This window comes from Hippichthys cyanospilos, chromosome 7 (assembly GCF_059441005.1).
Source record: "Hippichthys cyanospilos isolate Australia breed blue-spotted pipefish chromosome 7, RoL_Hcya_1.0, whole genome shotgun sequence".
Taxonomy (NCBI): Eukaryota; Metazoa; Chordata; class Actinopteri; order Syngnathiformes; family Syngnathidae; genus Hippichthys; species Hippichthys cyanospilos.
Genome location: NC_142375.1, coordinates 2,590,995 through 2,618,763, shown reverse-complemented (window position 1 = coordinate 2,618,763; position 27,769 = coordinate 2,590,995). Strand labels below are relative to the sequence as shown.

At 42.7% G+C, this 27,769-nt stretch overlaps 2 protein-coding genes across 7 annotated transcripts in view; one reads left to right on the top strand and one right to left on the bottom strand.

Moving 5' to 3' along the window:
• gpr179 (G protein-coupled receptor 179) overlaps positions 1-9,492 on the bottom strand; it is a 30,660-nt gene extending 21,168 nt beyond the window's left edge. Inside the window, exons 1-4 of the mRNA XM_088418824.1 lie at positions 7,931-9,492; positions 7,484-7,592; positions 2,881-2,977; positions 381-580 (exon numbers count right to left, since the gene is read on the bottom strand). Coding sequence (XP_088274950.1) covers positions 381-580; positions 2,881-2,977; positions 7,484-7,592; positions 7,931-8,796 — 1,272 coding nt within the window. The 5' untranslated portion in view covers positions 8,797-9,492. The remainder of the gene's footprint in view (positions 1-380; positions 581-2,880; positions 2,978-7,483; positions 7,593-7,930) is intronic.
• A 2,260-nt stretch (positions 9,493-11,752) lies between these two features.
• socs7 (suppressor of cytokine signaling 7) lies at positions 11,753-25,317 on the top strand. Of its 6 annotated transcripts, XM_088419921.1 has the most exons (11): positions 11,753-13,541; positions 15,388-15,473; positions 15,575-15,682; positions 16,430-16,564; positions 17,844-17,989; positions 18,098-18,266; positions 20,087-20,215; positions 23,030-23,165; positions 23,761-23,826; positions 23,959-24,078; positions 24,985-25,131. In XM_088419921.1, exons 1-10 carry the CDS (start codon positions 12,298-12,300, stop codon positions 24,059-24,061), a joined length of 2,322 nt encoding a protein of 773 aa, XP_088276047.1. In that variant the 5' UTR covers positions 11,753-12,297; the 3' UTR covers positions 24,062-24,078; positions 24,985-25,131. The 6 variants fall into 6 exon arrangements, with proteins under 6 accessions (XP_088276047.1, XP_088276048.1, XP_088276049.1 ...); XM_088419922.1 differs by lacking the exons at positions 23,761-23,826; positions 23,959-24,078 and having other exon boundaries at positions 17,844-17,905; positions 17,972-17,989; positions 24,985-25,317; XM_088419923.1 differs by lacking the exon at positions 23,761-23,826.
• Positions 25,318-27,769: the final 2,452 nt, after the last annotated feature.

The following is a 27,769-nucleotide window of genomic DNA, read 5'->3' as shown; positions in this document are numbered from 1 at the left end:
AAACTTTATTGAAGTCTTTTGAGGATGTTCATTTACTGCAAAGTGGCACTTTGTCACCATGTTGTTTTCATGCAACTATGGTGAAGTGAGTTTAAGAGTTTTCTCTATTCAAAAATGGTGCTTTACTGCTATCTTGGGACCAATGAACTATGTTGAAGTGATTTTAAGAGATTATTTCCTCAAACTTAGTACTATACCACCATCTTTGTGCCAAGTTTTACTTGCGTACTGCCTGTATAATTAGAGTACATACATTTACTATAAAATATATTGTCATGACGCGTTTTATTTTTTATGCTCCCTAACTTTAAAAAAAGCATGGATCTAGCACATGAGTTGGTGGCGTAATTGTAAACTTTGCAAATGTTTGCACTTGTTACCTTGCTCCTGCGATGCCTGTAGGCAGCCAGCATGCTGACAAAGACCAGCACCATGAAGGTCCCCTGGGCAGCCATGATGGCGGCCCTCAAGGGTCCGCCCTCCTGTACCCGACAAGGGGCGCCGTCCCGGCATTGCCCGCAGCCCGGCCAGCACGGCACGCACGTGGGGAAGGAAGGGTAACATGCGCCGCCGTCATCACCTAGGAAAAAAGCAGCCCGTTTCGCTTAATGTGAGATGGGGTCTCTCCAGACTCGACCCGACCCGGGTCCTGCGACAAAGCCCGATTAAACAGCCAGCTCTAGTTTGAGAGCCTAGCCAAGACGCAGTTGAGGTTTCTCATTTGTAACCCTGGTTTGAAACCCTAACTCTCATTTTTTGATGGCATTCATAATATATTAAAAAAATCTGATTCAAAGGACATCCGAAAATTGTCCAAAATATGATTGCTTTCCAAAATAAAAGGAAACATTTGCAAATATTATATTTTGAAAAAATAAATACATAAAATAGACTCTTTTCATGGAGAATGACAGAAACCAGACAATGTTGACTATTTTAACCCTTGTGCATTATTTTGATCATATTTGGGTCATTTTCTTGACCGCGTTTTGGCCAAGGCAAGGCAAACTAATGCTAGTGTTCAGGTATCAAACATCAGTTCTCGAGGGCCTCCTTGTACATGTTTTACGGTTTTCTCTCCTCAACACACATGATTTAAATGATTATTTTAAAGGTCCTGCAGGCCTTACTAATCGTTTGAGGGTTCAAAAAAATGCAGGATACAGGCCCTCCAAACAGTCCTCCAAGGCCGGTTTTTAAACCCTCGCTCTCAAATACACACGATTCAAATACAGTGATCTCTGAAAAGTGAAGTCCCGCGTGAAACCCGTGAAACCCGCGAAGTAGGGTATCATTTCCTAGATTTCTATGTATGCCTCAATATAGCTGCAGTAACCATAAACAATCCTTTTTTTGTATTTTTTGCCTATTTTATTTCCTTTCTCCTAATATTTAACATTACCTTATCCTTATTAACATTATTGTATATTCATTAAATAACTAATATGACTTAGTTTGAGAATTTGTTCTCAGGACTGGTTATCTGCACCAAGACTCCGGTGAAAGAATATGCAAGTAATTACGTTGAACTTCACATTCATTTTGGCTCATGTATGGTTTATCATGTAGTATCTGTTGAATAATAAATCAACAACAATCTTAAAGTCAGTCAACTAACATATAAACACTTAATCTATGAATTTACTGTATTTTTAGCGGACATTAGCGGGTTAGCAACAACTAACAACTACTAACTATAAAGTGCAACCTCTACACAAACGAACACATACACAGAATAAACACTCATCGCTTACTAAACATAGGCAGTAGCGTGCGTTATCAACATAATTGATAATAAACTATAAATATGAGTTTACGTTGTCATTCACTACGTCACCGTAACGAGCCGAATGACGCACAAAGAACGTGAAACAGGAAACGGAAATGCAACCTGACCCGACAAATTAAAATCATTCATTTCAAAATAAGATAAAAAACGTCAAGAACTAACGCTTGAAGAATTCTTAACAGTTATTAACTAATATTACTTAGTTATTTGATTAATACTGTACTGTATAATGTACTTTTTTGCTTTTTTTCAACTTTTGTACATTTTTGCACATTTTTTAATGATTTTTTTATTTTGAAATATTTTTTATTTTTCCTGGAAAAAACCGTGAAGTACTGAGACCGCGATATCTGAGACCGCGAAGTAGGAGGGATCACTGTAATTATGATCATTTTCAAGTTCTTGCAGAGCTTGCATATAAGCTAATCATTTAAATCAGGTGTGTTGGGGAGAGAAAAGTAAAATACCATCCCTCCAGGACTGGAGTTTGACACCTATGCTGCTAGTGTTACAACTTTTACATGATGTCACCATTTGGGTGAAATTTCAGCTCCCTAGTGTCTTCTTTCAAGGATTGCCCTTTGATGTGAAATGCCTTTGATGTAAAGATAGAAGGATTGGACAAAATACTGGACAAGGTTTAAGTTAAAGTCCCGAAACAATTAACCAAAAGTATCGATCAAATTGCTAATCGATGGGTTGTCAAGAAACTGATAAAGCTCTATTTGAAACCCTAAGACACGCATGTCCAAACGCAATCCTTGAAGGCCGCCTATCTGGCATGATTTGGAGGTTTCTGTCCTCCTCCCACACCTGATTCAAATGATCAGCTCATCAGCAAGCTGAGCAGAAGCCTGACAAAAAACCTGATCATTTCAATCAGCTGCATTGGATGACGGAAACATCAAAAACATGCAGGATAGGTGGCCCTCGAGGACCGGGTTTGGACATGCCTGCCCTAAGACAACTCTAAAGCCTGACCTCAGACTTGAAACCCTAATCTCAAACCCTAACTGCAAATTTGACAACCCAACTTGAGAGGCACGTTTCGAAACGCCTTGGTGAGGAAACATGCAGCCTGCGTTCCAGACCTGTGTCCCGATTGGCTGAGTCTGGGTCGTAGTATCCGTCTTTGCAGCGGCAGCAGTACTGACCCAGCCGGAAGCCTCGCCCGCGAATGGCCACGCACTGCAAACAAACAAGTTGAAACTTTTACATTTTAATTTTTTTTTTATTTTTATAAACATCGGCAGCTCCAGCCTTGGAAAATTCAAATGCGGGTTTCAAAATTTGGGACCGCTTCTGATTTACTTGCAAGTAAATCAAACATATGAGCAAATACGTTTGACCCTACTTGGAGGTTATATGCTAAAAAGTTAGCACCACAGGGTATAATGACTTGCGCATACGTCATAGAAGAAAAAAAAGCCTAACTGTCTTATAAATAAACAGCAAAAAACAACAAATGTTCAGTCAAATGCACAAGCTCATGTCACTTAGATGGAGCTGGGACACCCAAACATATAGGGGGGGCTTTCTATTATAGTGAGGGTATCTCATACATACACATGACATAATGCACAAATGTCAAACTCCAATCCTCGAGAGTCGGTCTCCTGCATGTTTTCCAGGCCTGATTCAAAAGATTTGCTTGCTTGTAAATCATCCTAATTATTTGAATCAGGTGTGTTTGAGAAAGAAATATTAAAACTTGCAGGATACCGGTCTTCCAGAACTGGAGTTTGACACCTAATGACATCATGTATTTCCTCGTCCCTAACCCTCACCATCAAAACAGATTACCTCAACCCAAACCCAATATATACAAATAAAATAAAAAGGCTGAACTTGTGAGGCCTAAATGTCCTCACTTAAATAAAATGTCCTCACTATGTTGGTTATTAAAAAAAAAACAAATAAAAAACCTCACAGTGGTCCTCACAAGTGCCAGACAAGAACACACTCACACACACATCCTTACTGCTTAGACTTGTGTGTTAGTCTGAGTTAAAAACTAAATGGACGAACCTTGAGGCTATATGCTAAAAAGTTAGCCTTTTTTTGCCCCTATAGGATCACATAGGAAAAAAAAAATGCCAAATGGGCATTAAAAAAAACAAAAAACAGCATAAAAAGAATGATCAACAATAAATGTTTAATCAAATGTACAAGCTAATGACACTTGGCGCTGGGACACAGACACAGGAAAGATTTTCTATTAGTTGGGGGCATTTCATGGACATAATGCACAGGTGTCAAAGTCCAGTCCTGGAGGGCCAGTATCCTGCAAGTTTTCCCGGCCTGATTCAAATGACTAGCTTGCTTGTAAATCATCCAAATCATTTGAATCAGGCGTGTTTGAGAAAGAAACATAAAAAAAACATGCCGGGTACCGGCCCTCCAGGACTAGACTTTGACACTGACATAATGTATTTCCAGGTTCCCAAACCATCACAAAGGATTGCCTGAACCTAACTGTCACGTTCACTTGTTAGACACTTGTGAGAAACTATACACAAAGAAGGAGAAAAGGATTTTTTTTTCCAGCTCATGCATGAGGAGAACGGAGGACTGCATGAGTACGATTTTACTTTTTTATTTGATTCACAATTCTTTAAATTTAGATGAAGGTTCCCGTCCTAGAAAAAAAATACAGCATGTCCAGTGTGCTTGTCTTTCTATGTGTGTGTATGATTAGTACATGTGTGGCAAAGCGTTCTGTGTGTCAAGACATTCTGCAAGATATTTTGTGGATAACAAGTAACGTGATATCTGCGGTTAAGCTTGAGTAGGATGGTCAGGGCTGTCCTTCCCAGGGCCAAGTTTGAGACAATAACCTTCTCGCAGCAAACATTGTTTCATTGCAAGCTGTTATTGATTGTAGCAAATGTGTAATCGGTATTTTCAATATTATTCTGACACTAACCTCAACCAAAATCCAATTCAAACATAAAAGCAATTCTTGACCCTTAAGAAAAGGTCTCAACTTGTGAGGAAAGGCTTAAATATCCTCATCTCTCTAAAATGTCCTATTTTATGCACATATTCTTATTGCTTTGATTTGTGTAACCTGAGCTGAAAACTTGACAAAAATGGAGGCAACATGCTAAAAATGGTAGCTTTTGCCCAATTTGCCCCCAGAAATGCTAAACGGACTTAATAATAAACCATGAAACAGAATGGTAATAATAAATGTTTAATGATTTGCCTGAGATATGCCTTTAGAGCCTTAGATGCAGTTTGACCCCCCCCCCCCCCCCCCCCCCACACACACACACACACACACGTTCTTACTTGTTTGACTTGTGTGTTAATCTGAGTTAAAAGCAAAATGGATGCATAAAACCGCCACTGAGTGTTTTATCCTTTTGAAGGAAAACCATTACACATGCGCGCACACACACACTCGAGGCACACGCTAAACATTCATGTGGTATAGATTACATTATTATTATCATTATATAACTCAACTCTGGCCTTTTATGTCAACATGCCGCCATTTTAGACGTGTTGTTGCATTATTGCGCTAAGCTAGTTAGCATAGCTTTGGTTCACAAAAAGCAGAAAAACAAAGGACCAAAATACATTTTTGTTGTGTCTGACGACAAGATAAACCAAGCTATTGTTACTTGGAAAAGTCCCGCTGCGAAAGAAAAACAAATACACAGGCGTGTTATGATCAATTGCTCTGTAGCTAAGCTAGTTAGCTCAGCCAAGACAAAGAAGCTACCAAACTTTCATTGATTGAAACAAAAAAAACCTAACAGCTCTAAAAACGGTTTATTGAATCGAGTTGCTCTGAAGATTGAATAATGTAGGTCAGGGGTTTCCAACATAACGCCCGCGGGCCGGTTCCTGTCAGAAAATGGGTCTAATCTGGCCAGCAAGAAGATTTTGCAAAGTATAAAAATTTGCTGAATTTTTTTCATTCAACTATCCATCCTTCCATCCATTATCTTCCGCTTATCCGGGGTCAGGTTACAGGGGGAGCAGCCTCAACAGGGAAGCTCAGACTTCCCTCTCCCTGGCCACTTCGTCCAGCTCCTGCGGGTGGATTCCCAGGCGGTCATGTTTTTTATTGCTTGTTCACGAGTGATATACAGTATTTTTTTTCTTCAAGCTAATGAAAAACATAAAATGTGATTTTATTGGGTATAGATTTAATGTGTTGAATCGAGTTGTTCTGAAGACAGGAAACAAGCGTTCGAGTTTCTTCGGCTGAAGAAACGCACAGACAACAAAAACATACATTTGAAAGCTAGTAGTACCCGGTAAACAAAAAGCTGAAGTTGCTTGAAAAAAAAAAAAAAAAAAAAAAAACGCTTCTCATGTTTAATTGCTCTGAGGCTATGTTAGTGATTTTAGTAGTGATTTACCATTGTCAAATGGACAATAAAAACCCTGTTTAGCATCCAAATCTTGAAGCTAACACACCTTGGGTGCTGTTGAAACAGCTAAAGGCTTGTGTTGGCTTTGTATAATTCACGGCTTAGCCTCGCAGGTAGGACGGGACAAACGGTGCTATGTGGCTTTGGGAATTTTGTAACATATTTTTTTTTCTCTCCTGCTTTCAGACCTCTGCCAGGGAGGGGAAGTGTGCCAGCGGGTTGGATTAAAGCAGTAATCCCCCAGAGCATCTGCAGCAGCCATCTTTAAATAGATCATCGAGGAAAGACTCGCTGCTGAGATTACATTATGAATGGAAATCACCGGGGTTAGAGTGCTTTCGGATTTTTGTTTCCATTTGACTTTTATTTTTCATTTCTAATCACTTCTTGGAGAACGTTTGTTGTTTCTCGAATGTTTGGTTTTACTTTCATTTGTATTAGTTTTAGTATTAGAATTTTGGTAAATATTTGGTGTATTTATTAAGTGTAAGGTGAGAAAAAAGTGTTAAGGTCAGTTGGTAGCCATAGTAGTGTAGTTAATACTACACAAGTGCAAGTGTAATAAAGTCAAAAAAGTAAAAACGTCCATTTTGACTTCCCTCTTCTGTACGGATGCCTTAAATATCATAATAGATGCAAATCAAGTATTTTTATGATATTTATATAACTTTAAAACCACAACTTCAAATGTATTATCATTTTTAATACTGTCCAAAATAGTATGAGCGCATCACCATTAATTATAAAACATTAATGGTGGGTGCTATTAATAATAAAACCTTGCAAGTTTTTCATTCAAAAATTCAGCTCATTTTTATGCCTTACGTTACAAAATCATTTCACGGGCCAGATTAAACCCGTTTGTGGGCCAGAACCGGCCCGCAACCCGGATGTTTGAAAATTCAAGTGCTTTGCTAAAGGAGGGTTGACAAAAAAAAAAAAAAGAGTTGTTCATTTTTGTTATTTTATTTTTTCATATTTGATTTGATTGGATTTTTACACAATGAGTCTACTAGTGGAGGGGTTCTCAAATCGGAGTCGATGAAAATTTATTTGGAATTTTCTACAGGTACCAGAAAATCCAATGCCATGCTGTTTAATGCCATGACAGGAACCATATTTTTTTCTTTTCAAATTGATTGGAAAATGAAACAATTTTATTGCTAAATTGTGTTGTAGTGACTCTGCAAAACGATCTACATCTTTATTTTGTTGACTGAAAAAATATTTCTCATCAGAGAACATAATTGTAAAATGTTTGCACACCACTGAGGAGTTTACGAGTACATGGACACTTGTGGTTTACCTCCATGCTGGTGCGATTGCACTGGTGTGTGTCCGCAAACCATCCGTCCTGAGTGCTGCACTGGTCCACGTCCATGTCCTGGATGTCCACATCCATGCGGATCACACCCCTACGCACACACATAATTTGGAATCTTGATTTAATGAAGACAAATATATTGAAGATGTTTTTTGTTTTTTTTCCCCCTTAATTTGCTCAGTACACAGGCAAGTCCCAAGTAAGAGGTGCGTGCCTTCAGTCGCCTTGATGGCGGACAGCACTGAGCTCTACTGCAAGAAGTCAGGCAGCGAGATTAAGAGCAAGAAGAAGAAGAAGAACGATTGTCTTCTCTGTGTTTTGCGTGTATGTGTGTGTGTGTGTATAGGCAAGTACAGTATGTGGCGCATGTGTGTGTTAATGTGTGCGTGTACGAATGCCAGCGTGTTTGCGCACGTGTTCTGTTCTGACCTGAACTCGGGCGTGAGGTCGGGCTTGAGGCCGTAGAAGGCAGTGGACAAGATGAGCATCCACCTGGGCACAAAGCGGCCGTCTTTGCAGTCCAGGTAGGGGGCGGAGGCCCAGCGGACCCCGTCCCCGTCGCTCACATAACTGTCACCCCGGGCCCACTTGGGTGTCTCCAAGGTGCTCAGGTCGTTGAGCAAGACCCGCTTGACCAGGGTGGGCGGCTGGTCGCCCTCTGGGAACTTTAAGCAGCTGAACCAGCCGTCATCCGGGGCAGGGGCCAACGGGTGCAGACGCTCCCACTTCTTGGAGAAGTCCTGGAGAAGGATGCTGGGCACCCCTGCGGCCGGGCCCCGGCTGGCTTGGAGCACCAGCTGGGGGGTGCGGCTGCTTGGGTCGCAGTCGAAGGTGAGCAGTGCCCGGCGGACCGCCCCGCCGGCTTCCAGTAGGGCTCGGACCAAGGCGTGGTACCACTCCATGTCTTCGGATACTGAGCTTTCGCGAAGGTCACTGGCCTGAAAGATCATGTTGAGGAAGTTGGCGCCGTTGGCCAGCGCATCCAGGGCCGGCCGGAGAGCGGCGCGCATGGCGCCCGGGAGCGGGCCCGGCTGCCCGGGGGGGCTGTAGGCCCGGGAGCAGTGCGCCGCCCCGACTGCGGATGAGTTCCCCGTGTAGAGGAAGCTCTCGGCCGGGGACCAGTTGTCTTCCAGTGTAGGAGCCTCCGGGGTGCCAGATGGCGTACCCGTGGGATCCGGGGAGGCGACCGGAGGTTCCAGCGAGCTGACGTTGAACCAGCCGCTGACATTCCTCGCGTCGCCAGCCGCCTGGCCTCTGACGAGCGACGGCAGAAAAAAGAGCACCAAAGCAAACATTGTGAAAGTGTCACTGGTGTGGACGGGATGGCCGCCAAAGATCACATGATGACGGAAGCCTAGGAAATCATCTTCACCAATGACAATTGCATTATCAGACTTAGAGAGGAAACTCCTAGGTTCTTCTTCTGTTTCCAGAAATACAACCAGGAGGAACTTCCCAACTTCTTGTTCTGGTCTTCTTCCTTCTTTGTGTCTTTTGCTGATGAGAAATCCCAAACCACTTTTGTTGGGTTTTTTTTTGCTTCTTCTACTTATGTTTGCTTCCTTTTATTCTTCTTCTTTTGGTTTTCTTTTCTCTGCTTCTTCTGTTTCCAGATGTCTCAGCAAAGAAAAGAAAAAAAAAAAACAGGAGGAACCTCCAACTTCTCCTTCAGGTCTTCTTCCTTGTTGCTTCTTTGGTTTTCAGGTGTATTGCCAGTAACAGTGGAGGATGTAGCAAATTCTTTTGGACTTTCTATGATTTCTTGTGTTTCCAGATGTATCGCCCCGGGCTGAGGAGGAACACCAAACTTTTTTCGCCTGTGTCGTCTGCAACTTTCTCTGCTTCTTCTTGTTTTGTCTTCCTCTCTCTGTTTCTTCTTGTTTCTGGGTGTATCACTAGGAACGGAGGAGGAAGAAACTTAAACTTCTTCTTGTGGTCTTTGTTTAGTTTCTTGAAGGAGGAGCTGAAGAGGTTCTTCTGCTGTCTCTTCCGCTTCTTTATCACCAGGAACTGAGGAGGATCCCCAAACTCCTTCTGATGTTTTTTCCCCTGCAACCTCTTTCTTCCTTTGATTTTCCTTCCTGCTTGTTCTATTCTTAGCAAATATATAACGAGGAACAGAGGAGGAAACCTAAACTTCTTTTGTGCTTTCTTTTTCTTCTTGTGTTTCCAGAAACTGAAGATGAACCCCAAACCTCTGCTGTTTCTTTTGCTTCTTTTGAAACCTCTTCTTTTTCTCGTCTTCCTCTCTCTACTTCTTTTTTTTTGCTTTCCAGATGTAGAGCTAGGAACAGAGGGGGAAACCTAAACTTCTTTTTTCTTTTTGTTCTTGCGTTTTCAGAAACTGAAAAGGGACCCTAAACCCCTGTTTTTTCTTCTTCTTTTGAAACCTCTTTTTCTGGTCTTTTGTTTTCTGCTTCTTTTCTTTCCAAATGTATAGCGAGGAACAGAGGAGGAAACCTAAACTTCTTCCGTTCCTTCCTTTTCTTCTTGTGTTTCCAGAAACTGAAGATGAACCCCAAACCTCTGCTGTTTCTTTTGCTTCTTTTGAAACCTCCTTTTCTGGTCTTCCCTGTTCTCTGCTTCTTCTCTTCCTTTCAGATCTGTCAGCAGAGAATGAGGAAGCCTCAACTTCTTTTTCAGGACTTATTCCTGTGTTTCTTGTTGTATCATTAGAAACTGATGACAAATCCCAGACTCCTTCTACCGTTTCTTCTGCTTCTTCTTCTTCTAGTCTTCCTTTTTCGGCTTCTTTTTGGAATTCCAGGTGTATCGCCAGGAACTGAGTAGGAATTCTCAACTCCTTTTGGGCTTTCTTCTTCTTGTGCTCCCAGCAGTATCACTAAGAGCTGATGAAGAACCCCAAGCTTTTTCTCATGGTCATTCTCTTTTTCCCCTCCCTTTTCTTTTGTTTCCAGTCGTATCTCCAGGAACTGAGGAGGAACCACCAAACTTTTCTTCTGCTCCTCTTACAGGCTTGTTTTCTTCTACTATTCTGTCTTTATGTTGTTGTCAGATGTATCTCGAGTAACTGAGGAACCACCCCACTTGTTATTCCTCTGTGCTTTTGTGCCTCTCTGCTGCGTGTTGCTCCAAAGAGTTATGACGGAGAGTTCTGACCGTGGGAGACACTCATCCATCTGATGGCTTCCCATCCTTCTCTCCTGCTCTCTCTCTCTCTCTCTCTTGCTCTTTTTGTGTTCCTCTTTTCCTCCTCTCGCACAGGGCACTTGCGCAAAGGTGATGTGAGTGCGAGGACATCTGCCGTGTGTGTTCGTGTGTTTGTGTGTGTGTGTGAGAGAGAGAGAGTCCATGTGTGTGTGTGAAGCCAGGGTTAAGCTGTGCATCATTTGGGATTAACGCATCCGACATAAAGACTTGCTGGATGCTCTTTTACTGTGCTTACTGTGCACACACACAAACACACACGCATGCATACACACACACTAACACACTGTTATGAAGTCTGCATGTAGCATCTGTGAGGTGTTATGTGGGCCAAGGACCCTTGTTTTGGTAACCATGGCAACGGCTCTCTTATCCACACATTCTCACACATCCACACATTGAAGTTGTTGTTTCGTTGCAGCGATGCGCACACACGCTTTTTGCACACCTAAACAAACACACACAACGTTCAAACACAAGACGATCCCGTCAATCTTGTGCCACTGAGGCGAGCTTTTAGAGTCACGTGTTTATTTTCCGTGACTGTGACGATGACGTCATTGAAGAAAACTCATATTAAAAAATAAAATGGTTACGATGCGCGAGGGCACGTTGGGAAGTCTCTTTTGTTCGCTTTTGTTTGGGGTCTCTATGGAATTAGACAGTCATTGCAGCAAAAAAATTGTAATCTCGCGTCACTGGCATTTGAGAAGTGAAGCCACCGGCGGTCATTTTACATTGCCAATTATTAACCTTTGTTCCCTCGTTGATTTAAAAAAAAATTAATAGCAGTAAAATGTAAATCCAATGGATGAAAATCACGATTCTATACGCTGGACATCAGAAAGTCTGCATGGTCGGTGCGGCGAGTTCTCTATCATAAAACAAAAATTAAACATGTTTTTATATCGTAACTAATCACTTTTATTGAATGCATTGATTCGTCAATAATCGGAACTAATACGACGTCCCACGGAGAGTAATTTGTGACGTAATCACTGACCATGTAGCCCGTTTGTACAACTTTGCTTCTATCTAGCGTCCATAATTTGAACTGCATTTGCTCTGCGCTTTTGTGATTGAGACGTGAGAAAAAAAGCGTCAGAATTTTATTTCAACATGAGTCCATAGATGAGTTTCAGATTGTAATTTACTTTATTTGTAAGATTTTTACTATTCTGTGCAAGGTTTTCCAAGCTATTACTTTGTCAGTGATTGATCAAAACGTGTGCTGTGACTTGTGCGGGTCTAATTTATGTTTGTTTGTTTGTTTGTTTTTTTGTTTTTTCCCCAAAAAATGAAGTAAGACGGTTCTGGGTCCGCTCGCGCGCTCCTCCCCACCATCGTCCTGTTCGCGAGTGATGCTGAGCCTTAGTTCGCGGGTGGGGCCCGGATGGAGAGCGCGGTGCTGGCGCGGATGATGGCCTGATGCTGAGGGGATGATGCGCGAGCCTGATCAGGCCGACGTCCGCCTGTACGCTCCCGCGGGCCAAGTGCGCCCCCGCCGCAGAGGATGAACGCGGAGGCCGACGTCGTCGTCTTCCGGCCTTTTGTCTGTACGCCATTCGACCTGAGCCTCGGGCCGCGAGGTGACACGCGCCGTGCCCGCCGACGATCCCGCAGCCACAATGACTAGTGAGGCGCAGAAAATGCCGGCCGACTTCGTGCTCATGCGCCTGGTCCCCGCCGCAGAGGAGGACCGCCCGCGTGCGGAGAGCGGCCACAAAGCGGCCTTGGAGGTGAGCCGAGACGCTGGCCTCGAACTGAACAAAGCCCCGGTGAATACGCTTGACGGCCGCGGCCGAAGCCCCCAGCGTAGGCCGCAGAGCCCCGCGCAGAGCCCCGGATGCGAGTTCGGTTCCGGCATGCGCCCTCAGCTGCTCGTCTTCTCGGACCTCGTACGGAATGACGACGGGATCTTAGAACTGAATCGGCAGAGGACTCCGCTGCTTCCATTGGACCTGCAGAGCCCGGATCCGGCGGTCGCCTGCTCGGACGCGGCTCCCGGAAGTAACACTCGGACTCCGGAGCAGCAGGAGCAGGATGAAGTGGACAGAACCCAGGAAGCGCGGCCTCGGGTCCTGGCGGCTGTGGAACAGCAAGGATCTGCCGGAGTGTGCCTGCACAGACACAGACTCCTGGCTGGCCCGCCGTCGGGGGGCCTCACCCCGCTAGCCGTCCTCGATCCCGGATGGACGTGCGCCAGCCGGGATCGGGAGGGAGCCGTGTTGGAGCTGGCGCGGAGGTTCGGGGAGCTGGGCGTGGGCGCGGTACCAAAGATGCTCTTCAAAGCGGGCGAACTCCCGCATTGCGCGTGTCAGGAGGCGCGCGCTCCGGGCGAGGAGCACGCCGACGACCCGGCCGTCACCAGTGACGCCCTGTTGGTTCTAGAAGGGCTCGGCAGCGATGACGTGGCCGGTTTGGCTCTGGAGAACAGGAGCCTGGAAGAGCAGGAGCAGCACCTGCACTTTTGTGTCAGGGCCAAACCGGAACTCCGCAACAAAGCCAGTTCGAGTTCTTTCCGGGCGGAAGTGACAGTGGAGGACGAGGTCAACGGCATGGGGTCCCGAGCAGCCAACCCGTTATCGCAAAACTCCTCTCGGGTCTGTGGCCAGCCCTTCACCCGCTTCAGGAGGCCAGAGAGGTGTACCAGTGCCCTGCGGAACCCCTGCGGGGCAGCCAAGACGCTAAGGGGGGCCGCCTTGACCACCAAGTCCAAGAAGGACTCGCTGAGGATCCGCCTGAGCAGGTTGTTCCGCACCAAGAGCTGCAGTGGATCCAAGCACCTGCTGGAACCGGACCGCAGGACCCCCGTCAGTGGACTTGGCGAGTCGCACATGAACGCATCTGGATCTGCGCTGGACTCATGCAGGTGAGCGGGGACGCCGTGCCAATCATTTACAGCAGGGGTGTCGACTCGTTTAGGCTTGCGGGCCACATGGAGGAAAATCTATTCCCATGTGGGCCGCATAAAATCGAGGTGTGTGTGTATATATATATATATATATATATATATATATATACACACACACATAAACTTTAAAACAATAATTTCAAATGTATTATTCTTTTTCACAACTATCCAACATAGTACAAGCACAACATTACTATTCATCATTAAACATGACCATTACTAATCAAAAAACATTTCAAGTTTTTCATATTTTGAAAAAAAAAAAAAAATCAGCTCATCTTTATACTTTTCACAATCATCTCACGGGCTGTATGAAACTCGTTTGTGGGCTAAAACTGGCCCGCTGGCTGAATGGTTTGACACCCTTGATTCACACCCTTTTTCTTTTGTATCCCCCTGAAATTGGAGCAAAAAGCCTATCATCCAAACATAAAATGTAAGAATTATTTATGTAATAAAACCTTAAAAGGAAAACTTGATGAAATAAAACTTAGGATGAGTGACATATCTTCACAACACATAGCCAGTCAAACAACTTCTTTGAAAATAAAACTGCAAATTTTTGAGCATTCTGAATGACCAGTGAGTTATTTTTCCATTTTTTCCCAATTTTCTCAGTAGATTTAATCCATTAGCACCCTTTCACGTCAATTGTGCTCAAAGTGTTAAAAAGTGAAGAAGCACAGAGTCTTTACTATCCATAACCCATTGGGGTGGGCCCTCTTGGAGTGAGTGTTTGTTTTGTCATGTGAAGTGTAATTGCAATAAAATAATATTTTAATTTACAATTTTTTAAATTTAGTTATTTATTTTTATTATGTTTCAGGTAGTTTGATGCACAGTTTTTTTTCAGTATTATACAAAGCTGCCATATAAACGCTGTAGAAAAAATGAACAGTTGTTGATTTAAATTGATTTAAGTTTGCTCTTTCCGGAAGCACTCAAAATATAATTGAGAAGCACTGCCATAAGCCAAGTCTGCGAAAACCTAAAAAAAAGTCTGTAGTCTGTACAAAGCTGAAAAAAGGGTAAGAATAGCCTCACAATCGTAAAGTAGCTTGTAAACAAATAAAAGCAGACAGAGCATGTTAAAAAAAAATATTCAGAGACAATAAAAAAGACAAAAACGGAAACAAAAAGTCACCAAAAAGCTCTCACTGTACAAAACCTGCTTGTTGGAATATGCACAGTATCAAACTCAAATCAAAAGTTAGGGTGTGTGTGTGTGTGTGTGTGTGTGTAATTTTTGACATATATGTATATTTTTTTTACAAGTTTGACTGAAGGAGTGTCTAAAAGGGCTACTACTAATCAATCAACAAAACTTTGTTTTATCTAAACTGTAACTAATCTTTGTTTCAGCTAAAGTAATCAATTATTTTAGTACTTTATACCTTAGGTATTTAAGTACTAAGGTAAAAAGCACTTAAATAGTTGATTACTTAAATGCCTAATTATGTATTTAAAGTGATCAATTACGGTATGTACTATCAGCCATTTAGACCCTCGTTTAGCAAATCACTTGGGAGAAAAAAAAAGAAAAACATAAGTACAGTACCTGGGATTGAATGTCTTGCACCCCTAAAAAAGAACAAAAAACATAAAGGCACGTTTTTGGAATGGAATGAGTCAAGAAATATAAGTCAGAGAAAAGCACAGAGGAAAAAATGCAGAGCAGGACAGAGGAAAAAAAGTCCAGTCAACGCTGATTTTTTACTGATTCTATTCCTGTTGATGATGATGCTGATAATGATGATGATGATGATGTGTGGCGTGCAATTTTGCACTTGTTGCGGTGGCACAGCATGGATCATGAAGTGACCAGCTGCAGGAGGAGGCTGAATCGGGCCCACAGTGCCTTCTGCCCTGCCTCCCTCTCCGCCTTCACCGGTAACACATGCGCGCACGCACACACGCCACCTCCCAGTGCCATCCCCTGCCGCAACCCATCTAAACGTCTGCGTCTGTCCGCGTGTCTACTCCGAGCACAGGCGAGACGGTGTCTCTGGTGGACGTGGACATCTCCCAGCGAGGGATCGCACACACGGCCCACCCACCTACACCGCCGCCCCCACCACGAAGAAGTCTCAGCCTTTTAGGTACCGCATGCCTGTCTGGAATTCCTTTTTCTTTGCTGTTTCCGCTTTTGTCACAAGTTTCGATCTTACAAAAAAAAAAAAAAACGTTAATTGTTGTGCTGAGTTGGAAAATTACACAGAAAAATTGCATCCAAACGTGTGGGGGAAGCTATTTGTTGACACAACCTGTGAGGAGCCATATATGCCAGCAGGGGGCGAAAACCTGACATGGTATTGTTGACAGATGGTAGATTTGTAATTTTCAATACAGAGTCAACACCAATAGCTGCACAGACTTCAGTGCATTGAATGGATGACAGTGGAAGGAAGTACTGGCTGTCAATGACAGTGTCACCGACCACAAAAATGCCTTTGGATGTAGTTTTTCTTGGTACACCACATCTAATTTTCTTTCTCAGCACCACAGCTTCATGTTAAAATTAGCGAAACACTGAAGGACTTGTCATCCGATTGGAGCCTCCTGTGCTTATTTTCCCCATATATGCAAATATAACAATGAATGAATACCCAATAGCTTACGATAAATATTTAAGATTTACTCATGGACAGGTTAGCAATATTTTGCTTCTGTGAAATGGTGATGGCTAAAATTTAATTTTTCATCTTGGAATCAACACCTTCCTCTTGCATTTTCCTCACCCCCTCTTTCCCTGGTTTGTTGCCGCCCTACCTTTCGTCCACATTTCCTCGCCTTCACCCCCATTTTTCTTTCCTCGTGGCTTCCTCCTTCCTCGCCGCGTGCCTCAGATGGCATCTCGGGTTCCCAGTCGGGTGGCTTCCTGTTGAGCGTGGTGGGTGCGTCCCTGCAGTCCCTCCCCTTGCCACTCCCCCCTCCTACATCTCCCTCGCTGGCAACCATGCAGCACAGCCTCAGCCTCAATGGTAAGATGCAACAAAAGGCAGGAACAGAACCTAAACAGCATGTGTTAGCCTTATTACAGAAGAGTAGTGTTGTACTGTACACTCCCTGTGAGGGACGAACACAACCACTAGCAGGTAAGGCAGGATGGAATTGAACAGGACAGGACAATACAGGACTAGGGACGTGAGCCATGCTTCGCTGTGTGAATAAAGATATGAAAAGTCAAAAGAAGACACGGCTAGAAGAGATGAGAAGGAAAGAACGGAATGGACAGGACAGTACAGGACAGGCGGCTTGACAAGTTCCACATAGGACTTGGCTTGAAAACCCAAGATGGACAGGATGGAATGGGACAGGACAGTTGAGGACAGGGGCCGTGAGCCAGGCAGTGCCGTGCCATGTGAAGAAAGATATGATTAGTTCCAATTATGACACGGTTAGAATAGACGAGAAGGGAAAACTGGAATGAACAGGACAGGTGGGATGTGCCGAGAAGCGCTACACTGTGTGTTCAAATTCCAAATAGGACACAGCTGGAAGAGCCTACAAGGACATGCTGGAAAAGAACAGGAAAGGACAGGCGGGTGTGCCAAGACAAGCTACGCTGTGTGAAGAAGGGATATGAAAAATTCCAAATATGACACGGCCGGAAGAGCCTAGAAGTACAGGATTGAAAGGGCAGGACAGGACTAGGGCTGTGAGCTATGCCATTTGAAAAAGGAATATGACAAGTTCCAATTAGGACAGAGCTAAAAGAAAAGAGAAGAAAGGGTTGGAATGAGCAAGACAGGAAAGGACAGGTGGAGTGTGCCGAGAAGCGCTACGCTGTGTGAAAAATGAATATGACAAATTCCAAATAGAACACGGCCGAAAAAGCCTAGAAGGACAGGATGGAAAGGAACAGGACAGGACAGGACCGTTGCCGTGAGCCAGGCAGTTCCACGTCGTGTGAAGAACAATATGACAAGTTCCAATTAGGGCACGGCTAGAAGAGACGAGAAGAAAAGGTTGGAATGGACAGGACAGGCGAGGGGTGCCGAGAATGCAACAGGGGCAAGACAAGATAGGACAGCACAAGACAGGATGACATAGACTAGAGCATGACAGAATGGCATTGGGCAGGACAATGTAGGGTGGGAGGAGACAAACACGACTGGACATACTGTAACAAGTAACAAATAGGAGGGGACATGACAGGCTGGGATAGGGCAGAACTGGGCAATGACAGGGTGGGACAGGACACAACAGGACGGCAGCTGTCTTTATGCTCAAACCTATGGTGTGTTTCTCCGTTTTTAGACGCCTTCTTGCGGGCACTCCCTCATGTCAACCCGTCACAGGTGGATGCCCCAGTCGCCAGCAGGCAGGCGGTGACGCCCGTTCTCTGGGCCCTGCGCAGGTCCGAAGCTGGCAACTTCACCGCCAGCCTCCGAGAGCTTGAGAAGGTAGTTGTCCTCAACCTGTCTCGCAAGCGTAATGCAAATGTTTAGTAATGTTTGAGTTGATATAAGACTTGAACCTGTACTTAGTGCGTAACTTGAGTTGGTACGCAGTGCGGCTGGTACTGGGGTCCGATGAACTGGGAGGATGCGGAGATGAAGTTGAAGCGCACACCCAATGGATCGTTCCTGGTCCGAGACAGCTCCGACCCGAGATACATCCTCAGCCTCAGCTTTCGATCGCAGGGCGTCACGCATCACACACGTATGGAGCACTACCGTGGTAGGTCACTGCTAATACTAACGTCAAGGCATGATCTTTGATGCAGCTGTTCAACTGTTAGCATGACATTTTTGTGTCAGCTGCTAGCATGAAATGGTGTTACCTTTAAGTTCTGACCAAGTGCTAATACTAATTTCCAACATGAAGTGTTAACAAATGCTAGCATAGAGTTTTATACACAGTAGATGGTCCAACATGGAGTTCTAACAAAGTGCTAGCATGGAGTTGTAATGTGGCGTTCTAACATGAAGTTATAACAAAGTTTTATCATAAAGTTAAAGTCAAGATGTTACAAGTTTAAGGATTGCTTACTTGTTAGTCGTTTCAATATACATTACTTTCTCTAAATGCTAAAATGGGGTGTGTGATGTTCTTTGATGCAGCTGTTCAACTGCTAGCATAAAATGCTCGCGTCAGGCGGTCGCATGAAATGGAGTTATCATAAAGTTCTGCCAAGTGCTAACATAAATTTTCAACATGAAGTGTTAACCAATGCTAGCATACTGTAGAGATCTATAGCGATGATCCAACATGGAGTTCTAACAAAGTGCTAGCATGGAGTCGTTATGTGGCGTTCTAACATGAAGTTAAAGTGCGAACATAAAGTTAATGTAAAAATGTTACAAGTTTGAGGATGGCTTACTTGTTAGTCTTTTCAATATGGAGTATGTACTTTGTTTAAATGCTAACACGAGGTGTGTGTTCTTTGATGCAGTTGTTTAACGGCTAGCATGAAGTGTTCATGTCAGGTACTAACATGAAATGGTGGTCGCATAAAGTTCTGACCAAGTGTCAAGAAATTTCCAATATGAAGTTTTATCAAGTGTTAGCATGGAGCACATAAATGTTCCAACATGGAGTTCTATCAGTTCTAAGTGCTAGCATGGAGTTCTTAAATAAAGTGCTAATGTGGAGTTTTAGCATTCATTTAATTCGCTGTTATTCTGGCAAAATGTTCTAGCATGGCATTTGTACAACACTTTTTTTAATCTAGCGTTACTTCAATTTTTGAAGTAACTTTACATTTTTTAAGTTTTAACCTAAGTGTTAATATCAATATAATAAAACATTGCTAATGTGGAGTTCTAACAAGTTAGTTCAAACACTAACAAAGAGCTAATCAGGATTTTTAGCATAATGCTAATGAGTAGTTCTTTAATAGTGTACTAGCATAAAACACCATCATGCTGACATCACGTTACGCGAGCAAGGTCAAGTTCTGATGTGAGGTTCAAACAATATACAGTGGTCCCTCTATTTAAGAAATACATTTGTTCTGAAAGTAATTTCGAAACCTGAATTTTTTGCAAGAAGAGGCGCTTTTAGATGTAAGTAGCTGAATCTGTTCTAAGCTAAATAAAAATGCTCCTAAACCCTTTGAATAATATTAATAAAATATAAAAATGCATCAAAAGTTATAACAAGTACAGTATATATCACAATTACATTAGTGCATAATAATGAATTCAACATACATTCTGTAAAGAATAAAACAAAACCAAAAACCAAAAAAACGCACCTAGCCCTTTTGAATGTATCATATTAATTGTAGCAGTTGACAATAGGAATGCAGTTTTTATTTGCCTTGAGATGGTGCTGGTGAAGAGTGCAGAGAGTGAGAGACCTTATTAGGTCATTTTATTTTTTACGTTTTTATTTCATATTTCCAGTGATCCTGGCATCTTTTACCGTTTACTTTCTTCTCACTATCTTTTACTTTGTCCACCACAGCAATAATATTTATTTTTGGATCATTTTGAGCATGTAATTTTACATAAGTTTACTTTGTGATGCTTCCTGTGTGACTTTGGTGTTTTTAGGTACGTTCAGCTTGTGGTGTCACCCCAAGTTTGAGGACCGCTGCCACTCGGTCGTGGAGTTCATTGAGCGCGCCATCATGCACTCCAAGAACGGAAAGTTCCTCTACTTCCTCCGATCCCGGGTACCAGGTACTTCATTAACATCCATAGCTTCCACTGTATTTCTGAACAAATCCCTCACGCACTAATCTGCCTCATCACCAATAACTTTAACGCACGCACACATGCACCTTACAAACCCTGCGTAGTGCAGGAAAGCAGCTAAATACATCATATTTTGCACTGCATATTTTACACTATCATTCTCATATGTATACAGTTTCTTTTACTCCATCTACCACACAATATGGTCAGAATGTAAGTCTATTCATTTACAGTGATCCCTCACTTTTCGCAGTTAATTGAGACCGGGACTCCCCCGCGTTAAGTGAAAACCCTGATATATCCCCCCTCCGCGGGATTAAAAAATAAAAAAGAAATTAGATTTTTTTTTTTTTTAATGTGAAAAGTCTTCATACTGTACATATTTCAGACAAATATTTCTGCAGTACATTAAATACATCTTAAATCATTAAACCTTATCCAGTAACTGCTGTCATCCCTCCCCATCCATTTTGCTGTAGTCTTATCTATGGCCATATTAGCATCGCCAAAAAGTAAAATTAAAGTGAACGCTGTAAAAAAAAAAAAAGGTAAGTCACAGTTTACACTTGAAATTCCAATTTATTACAAAAGAAATCTAGTGAAGAGGTTTCCAACGGCACAGTGAAATCGCTCTCCTCCCGTGAGTGTTTTGATTGACAACAGCGCGGCCTTGCTTGGGGTACATTAAGTGGTCATGGTAGCGCTGCACCGAGTCTCGTTAAAGTGACGGCTGTAGCAAACATGATAAGAATCGCAGTTTACACTTGAAATTCCAATTTACTACAAAAGAAATCTAGGTACGCGATTTTCCAACGGAAAACTCTTATCTCCTCAGAAGAGCCTGCCTGTTTTGTAGTTGAGATCCGCGCCATCTCTTTGAAAACCAGGCACAGAATTTGGGGAGGGTGTGGCGAGGCGAAGAAACCACACGTTGCTGTGCTAGTGGAGATCTTTACTCTTCGCATGCCATCACAAAACTGATACAACAAAGTCCAAAACAGCAAAGACAAAGCCAACAGGTTCAAAGCATCAAAGGATCATAGCAACATGCCTACTGGGTGAGAGACATGGTCCTAGTGTCCGCCACAAGGGACTAGTTTACACACTTACCCTCATTGGTCAAAAGTCGTGGTGGGAGCCAATCACGTGTTAGATAGAGGTGCCAATCTCCCTCCTATAATCAAGTTTGAGTGCCCTGCAAGACGCGCGATTGTCTCCCGGCGAAACCATTGACCAATAAGGGCAGGAGTGGTAATCTACTCCCGCCCCAACATCCCCTTGTTGAGTAAACGAGGGCAAACAGCTCCATGTCAATCAAAAAACACGCAGGCTCTTGGGAGGAGACAGAGTTTAGGAGATAGATTTCTTTTGTAATAAATTTGGAATTTCAAGTATAAACTGCGATTTTTAGTCATGATTTCTACAGCGTTCATTTTCATTGGACTTTGCCGCTAACATCACATGGCTCTCCGTGAGACCATAGCCACTCAAACTTACATTTACTGTATAAGGTTTAACCATTTAAGACTTAAGTAAATGTGTGTACTGCAGTATTTGAATGTCCAAGGAGTGTTTGTTTATAGTTACGGTACTTCGTCTGTCTGGCATGCAAGGAACCTTCATAGCACATCCATCGGCAACATAGTTTTCTTTCTTTTTTTTTTTTAATGGAAAAAAAATCCGCAATGCGCGATAGGCGAGGCGCGATATAGCGAGGGATCACTGTATTAATGGTTCTTTATCACTGCCCTTATTGCTCTATTACTTTTTTGTTTGTTTGTTTCATTGCCTACTTTATTCTCTGCTCGATTATGGAATGCAGTCTGCTCGGGGAAGTGAACAAAATAAGAATTTCATTGTGTAGTATTACTATGCATAAGACAATAAAACTCTTGTGTCTTGTATCATTATGCTTTCTCGTTAGCAAAGCAATACAAGCAGGCGCATGCGCGAATCAATACCCCATGCCATTATTGGAAAAAGTCCAGAAATCATGCACATGACAATTTTTCAGTGCTTTAAGTGCGCTGGTCATGACACTGTCATTGTAGGACACACAACAAGTCTCTAGTGTTGGTGGAGGTGCATTCAAATACATTCAGGCATTTCCAACTCAAGCAGAACATATTTATTTATTTGCGTTTTCATAAAATAAGGTGTATATTGTCAGGTTCAGGCAATCTAGAACATTTAATAAGCAACAAAGTGGAAGGAAGACAAGAAACCTTTTTTTTCTTGCTAAAAAATTGACGAAACAATTCAAATGTTGCCAAGTTTGGACAAAAACGTGCTTAAAATTTTAGCACATTTATTTTTCAGTGGTGCACATCTACTACCAATCCTTTATTTTCATACACTTGGATTACAAATCTAAACAAAAATAAGTATTTTCAGCAATAACTTAAAACTCTCCTTGACATAAGCCTGTTTTTGGCAAAACATGCCACAACATGTTAAGATACAAGCCTGTGGTCGCTGACAAGAAATGACATGTTTTTCAACCTGTCGTACGTCGTACTCCTGAACTGTTTGCGCAAGCAGCGTAATTCCAATTGATTCTAAACAAAGAGAAGCTTAGCATCGATTATCAAGTGCAGTACATTATGATACAATAATTAGTATCTATTACATGCAAAATTTAAATGTAACACTGGCAGTTCCACGCTTCCGTACAACAGACAGAAAAGTATTAAAAGTATTCCAAAGTAGTACTAGTGCTAGTTAGCTTGTGAATACACCATGTTGCCATGAAAGGCGCATTTTGATAGTTGTTTTTTTTTTTTTTTAAATTTTTAACAGGCCTTCCACCGACACCGGTGCAGCTTCTGTATCCCGTGTCTCGCTTCAGCAACGTCAAGTCCTTGCAGCACCTCTGCAGATTCTGCATACGGCAAATCGTGCGCATCGACCACATCCAACAACTTCCACTGCCCAGGTCCGCTCGCGCTAGGCTTAGCTTTATGGTCTTTAAGCAAGGGTTTAAAGCTAACTTCAAGGTTTCAAATTAGCGATTGGAAGTACGGTTAGGGTTGGAGTGTTTAAGATCAAATTAGGGTTTCAGATTTGATTATATTTTTCAGAGGTGGGCATTGCAGACAGACTGCAATGATAAATGTCGATTCTCATTCGTCATCGACCATTTTATTTACAACATAATGCCATCCAGTGGACAAGGTTGCAAATCGCACTTGCTCCCCTGTATTAAACATGATAGTGTATTCTAGCCTCGGGTTAAACCCCTTAACTGGCTTTGTTTTCGTGTAACACTTATAATACTGTGTTGAGTTTCAATTGCAGCGTAACTGTAACTGTAGAACCACAGACATGATGTTAACTTTAAGTGTAAGTGCTAAAAGAGAAAAATAATTAGTGTGAGTGTAGGCAGAAGTAGACGAGCGCATGACGAGTGACGGACCAGAAAAGAAAGTAAAAAAAAGTAAAATGCCGCCCTATAGAGTTGTGGCGTAACATTGGGCAAAAATACACCGACGTACTGACCGACCGACAATTCCAATTTCCTATGGCTTAAGAAATGACAGACGACGGAAAGGGGATGGGGCTCTGAGGAATGATGAATGTCAGACCAGCAAAAAAATGTAAGTTGCCTACCTCTGCATTTTTTTAAGAAACAGTTTATAGCGCATTTTATGGGTTTAAGCAGTGACGGACATTGAAAAATAGAGCTTTAGGTTTCAAATATGAGTTTTCTTTTTGTGGTGTTTACGCAGATCGCTGTTGTCGTACCTATGTAAGTTTTATTACTACGACCCAGAGGAAGAGATGTACCTGTCAATCAAAAGCATCCAGGCGGCGCTGGAGGCGCAAACGTAGCACAAACAAAATTACATGTATGTCTAGAATTGACTTTTTTCATTCAACCCCTTGTCCCTTTTTTTCACTTTATTTGTGTCATCAATGTCATCATCGTCATCATTATCATCGTCAACATCATCGTCAGCGTGGTTATCAACGTCATCACTGTCGTCATTGTCACCATACTTGTCATCATAGTCGACACGGTCATCACCGTCATCACCGTCATTGTCCTTGTCGTCATTGTCATCATCATTGTCAACGTGTCGTCGTCGTCATCATCATCGTTGTCGTTATCATCGTCATCATCGTCATCATCGTTGTCGTCGCGTCATCGTCATCCTTGTGTCATTGTCGGCGTGGTTATCAACGTCATCATTCTCGTCATCATCACCATCGTCGTCATCATTGTCGTACTTGTTATTGTTGATGTTGCCGTGAATGTTGTCGTCATCGTTATCATAGTCGTCATTTTCGTTGATGACATCATCATCCTCGTCATCATCGTTGTCGGTCGTCATAGTCGGTCCTCAAAGTTGACATCGTCATCTTCGTCGTCATCATCGTCATAGTTGTCATCATAGTCGTCCTCATCTTCGTCGTCGGCATCGTCCTCATCATCGTCATCGTGCCATCCACGTCGTCTTAATCATCGTTGTCAGCGATGACGGCAACGACGATGAGGACGTGACTGATGACCGATAATGATGACCAATGATGACAACGATGATGACAACGATGACAATAATGTCAGCGACAGCAATGATGACAATGACGACGACAATGATGTTGATGACGCCGACAAAGATGATAACGGTGATGATGATAATGACTGCAGAAGATGACAATAATGATGATGACGACGACAAAGAACAACCACGACGAAGAACAATGATAATGGCGATGATGTTTTTAATTTTACATTTTTGAATTTTGTCTAGGTGTTGGAGTGGCCACTGTGGCCTTCAGGCGCAGAAGCCTGAGTCAAATGAGTATTGGGCGGATGGACGACCCACTCCAGCGGCAACTTCTCTCTGTCTTGCCAACTGCCTACTGTGCCGCTGGAGCCCACGCTGCAAGTTCCGCTTGGAGAGCGAGGGACAGACTTTTTTTTTTTATGCTTTGATTATTTTCTTCTATTGAACCACTTTTTCCTGTCCAGCCTCCCCTCCGCTCCGCCCCCCCCTCCCCTCCCCTTCCCTCCCTGTGTTTGCTCGTGTTCCTCACAAAATGGCCACTCTTTTTTAGTCAATATAAATAAAAAAAGAAATGCACTTGTGACGTATGCTTTTTTTTCATTTTGTTTTATCTCATCTCCAATTAAAGGTCACACATAATTCTTTTTTTTCTTTTAAGAAAATATCAAACTTTAAAGGCGATAATGACAGTTTTATTTTAAGAATAGAGTTTTAATGAGCTTTTTAAAACATTTTTTGAATAAAAATGTTCAATCCACAATCATCCATTTTCTATAGCTGCTTATTATATTTGGAAAATAATTTTTCAATTCTGACTTTTTTGTGAAAACCATTTTTTGTCTTTTCGTTAAAAAAATAAAACTGCACATTATCTTGCAACAACAACAAAGTCTCAAGGGCTTCACAGACGAAAAGAAGTCAAATCGAGTCTTCGTTTGCAAAAAAAAAAAAGTCGCACAGAGACATCTTTTCGTTATAAGTACACAACAGCATCCCCTGCTCAAAGCTTCCAGAAGGGGAAGGAAAAACTCAAAAACCCTAATTTGGGAAAAATCAGAAACCTTCAGAAGGGATCACAGGTGGGAGGAGCCCCCTTCCAGGCTCAACAGGTTGAAGTGGATGCTGCGTGTACCATATGCAGACAAATACAGATACACAATACAGATTACAGAAAACATACTGTGCCAGGAAACATATTAGGCAGGAAACGTCCAGTGCAAAGATGTCTTGACAGCAGGTGAAGCCATTGAGCAGGAACCTCCCCACAGTCCAGCCAGGTGGACCGCAGGTGGTCGATCTCATAATCTGCAACGGTCGATCAACGCAGGGCCAAATGGGGGCGTTCAAATCATTTTTCACCATCTAGCCCCCTCTCCGAGCTGGGAGAAGGGGGCGGGAAAAAGAAGAAAGCTGCAAACAGACCCGTTAACTAAATGCTTGCGAGTATAAATGTGTTTTTAGTTGGGATTTAAAGTTCTCTACCGAGTTGGCTGCACGCACTTCTATAGGAAGGGCATTCCAGAGTACTGGCAGGCGAATAGAAATTGCCCTTGATCCCGCGGACTTCTTTTTAGCCCGTGGGGTCGATAACAAACCGCCATTTTGTGACCGAAGTTGTCAGGACGGAACATATGGTGATGCTAAGTCGACGAGATAGGAAGGAGCTAAATCGTATAAAATTTTATAAGTATATAAAATTTTAAAATTGCATCTCAGGTGTATTGGAAGCCAATGCAAGTCAGCTAGTATCGAAGTAATATGATCGAACTTTCTCATTCTTGTCAAGAGTCTCGCTGCTGCATTTTGTATGGACTGCAGACTTTTGATGCAGGACATGGGAAGCCCAGAAAACAAAATGTTACAGTAGTCAAGGCACAACGTAACAAATGCATGAATTAATGTTTCAGCATTGCTAGAAGACAGAATAGGGCGAATTTTAGCAATATTGCAAAGATGAAAAAATGCCTTTCTTGTTGTGTTCTTATGTGTTTGAAAAGAGAGAGTTGAGTCTAATATCACGCCGAGGATTTTTGCAAATCTACTTTGGGGAATAGTACAGTTATCTCGGTTCAAAGTGGTATTCTGTCAAATCTCTAAAAGAAGACTATGACAACCCTAGCTGCTAAGGAGCAAAAAGAGTAACTCAGACCAGCCAAGATTGACTTTTCTATACTATGGATAGGGAAAAAGCTTGGACAAATGAACTCGTGGGTTCTCCAACGCTAATTCAAATGCCCAAGTGCCCCTGCCTGATTTTTATTAATTCAGCTAAGCATTGCACATTACAAGACATAACAAAAAGAGCCAGTCGGACGCCACCAACAGCTGGGCCAAGGTCCCAGCTCACACTTTCCTGCGTCAACAGCTTTATCTAAGGACTGGGGCGAGATGACCTCGGACTGCACACATGGATAGCAATGCACACTATTCTAGACAAGAAATAAGCACATAATAACAACCTAATATATGATTTTCTTCACATATTCTTACGTGATGATGGTAAGCAGGGCCAATTATTAACATCTCTGTTTTACTAGGGTTTAGAAGCAGTAAATTGGAAGACATCCATTGTTTAATCTCGGCAATGCAGGCCTCCAGGTTACTCCACTTGCACAGATCTGATATTTCTAAAGGCGTGTATAGTTGGGTATCATCAGCATTGCAATGAAAAGTAATAGCATGTTTACGTATAATATCGTCAAGAGGGATCATGTAGATGTTAAACAGTAAAGGAGCAGTTACTGACCCCTGCGGGACACCATATGAAACCGAGAAAGATTCAGAGATCGCATTGCCATGAGAGACACTATGCATCCTTCCTGCGATGTAAGATCTGAACCAAGAAAGTACTGATCCCGAGATACCAACACATGATTCAAGACGTTTTATAAGAATATGATGATCAATAGTGTCAAACGTGGCACTTAGGTCAAGCAATAATAATACTGATGAAATGTTGGAATCCATGGCTAAGAGAAGATCATCAGTCACTTTTACAAGGACTGTCTCAGTTGAGTGGTTGGCCCTA

Bases quoted from the DNA above. Each gene is read 5' to 3' on its own strand.
- socs7 (XM_088419920.1), top strand. From the start codon at position 12,298: ATGACTAGTGAGGCGCAGAAAATGCCGGCCGACTTCGTGCTCATGCGC. The intron at 18,267-20,086 runs GTAGGTCACTGC...TGGTGTTTTTAG, and splicing joins ACGTATGGAGCACTACCGTG to GTACGTTCAGCTTGTGGTGT. The intron at 20,216-23,029 runs GTACTTCATTAA...AATTTTTAACAG, and splicing joins CCTCCGATCCCGGGTACCAG to GCCTTCCACCGACACCGGTG.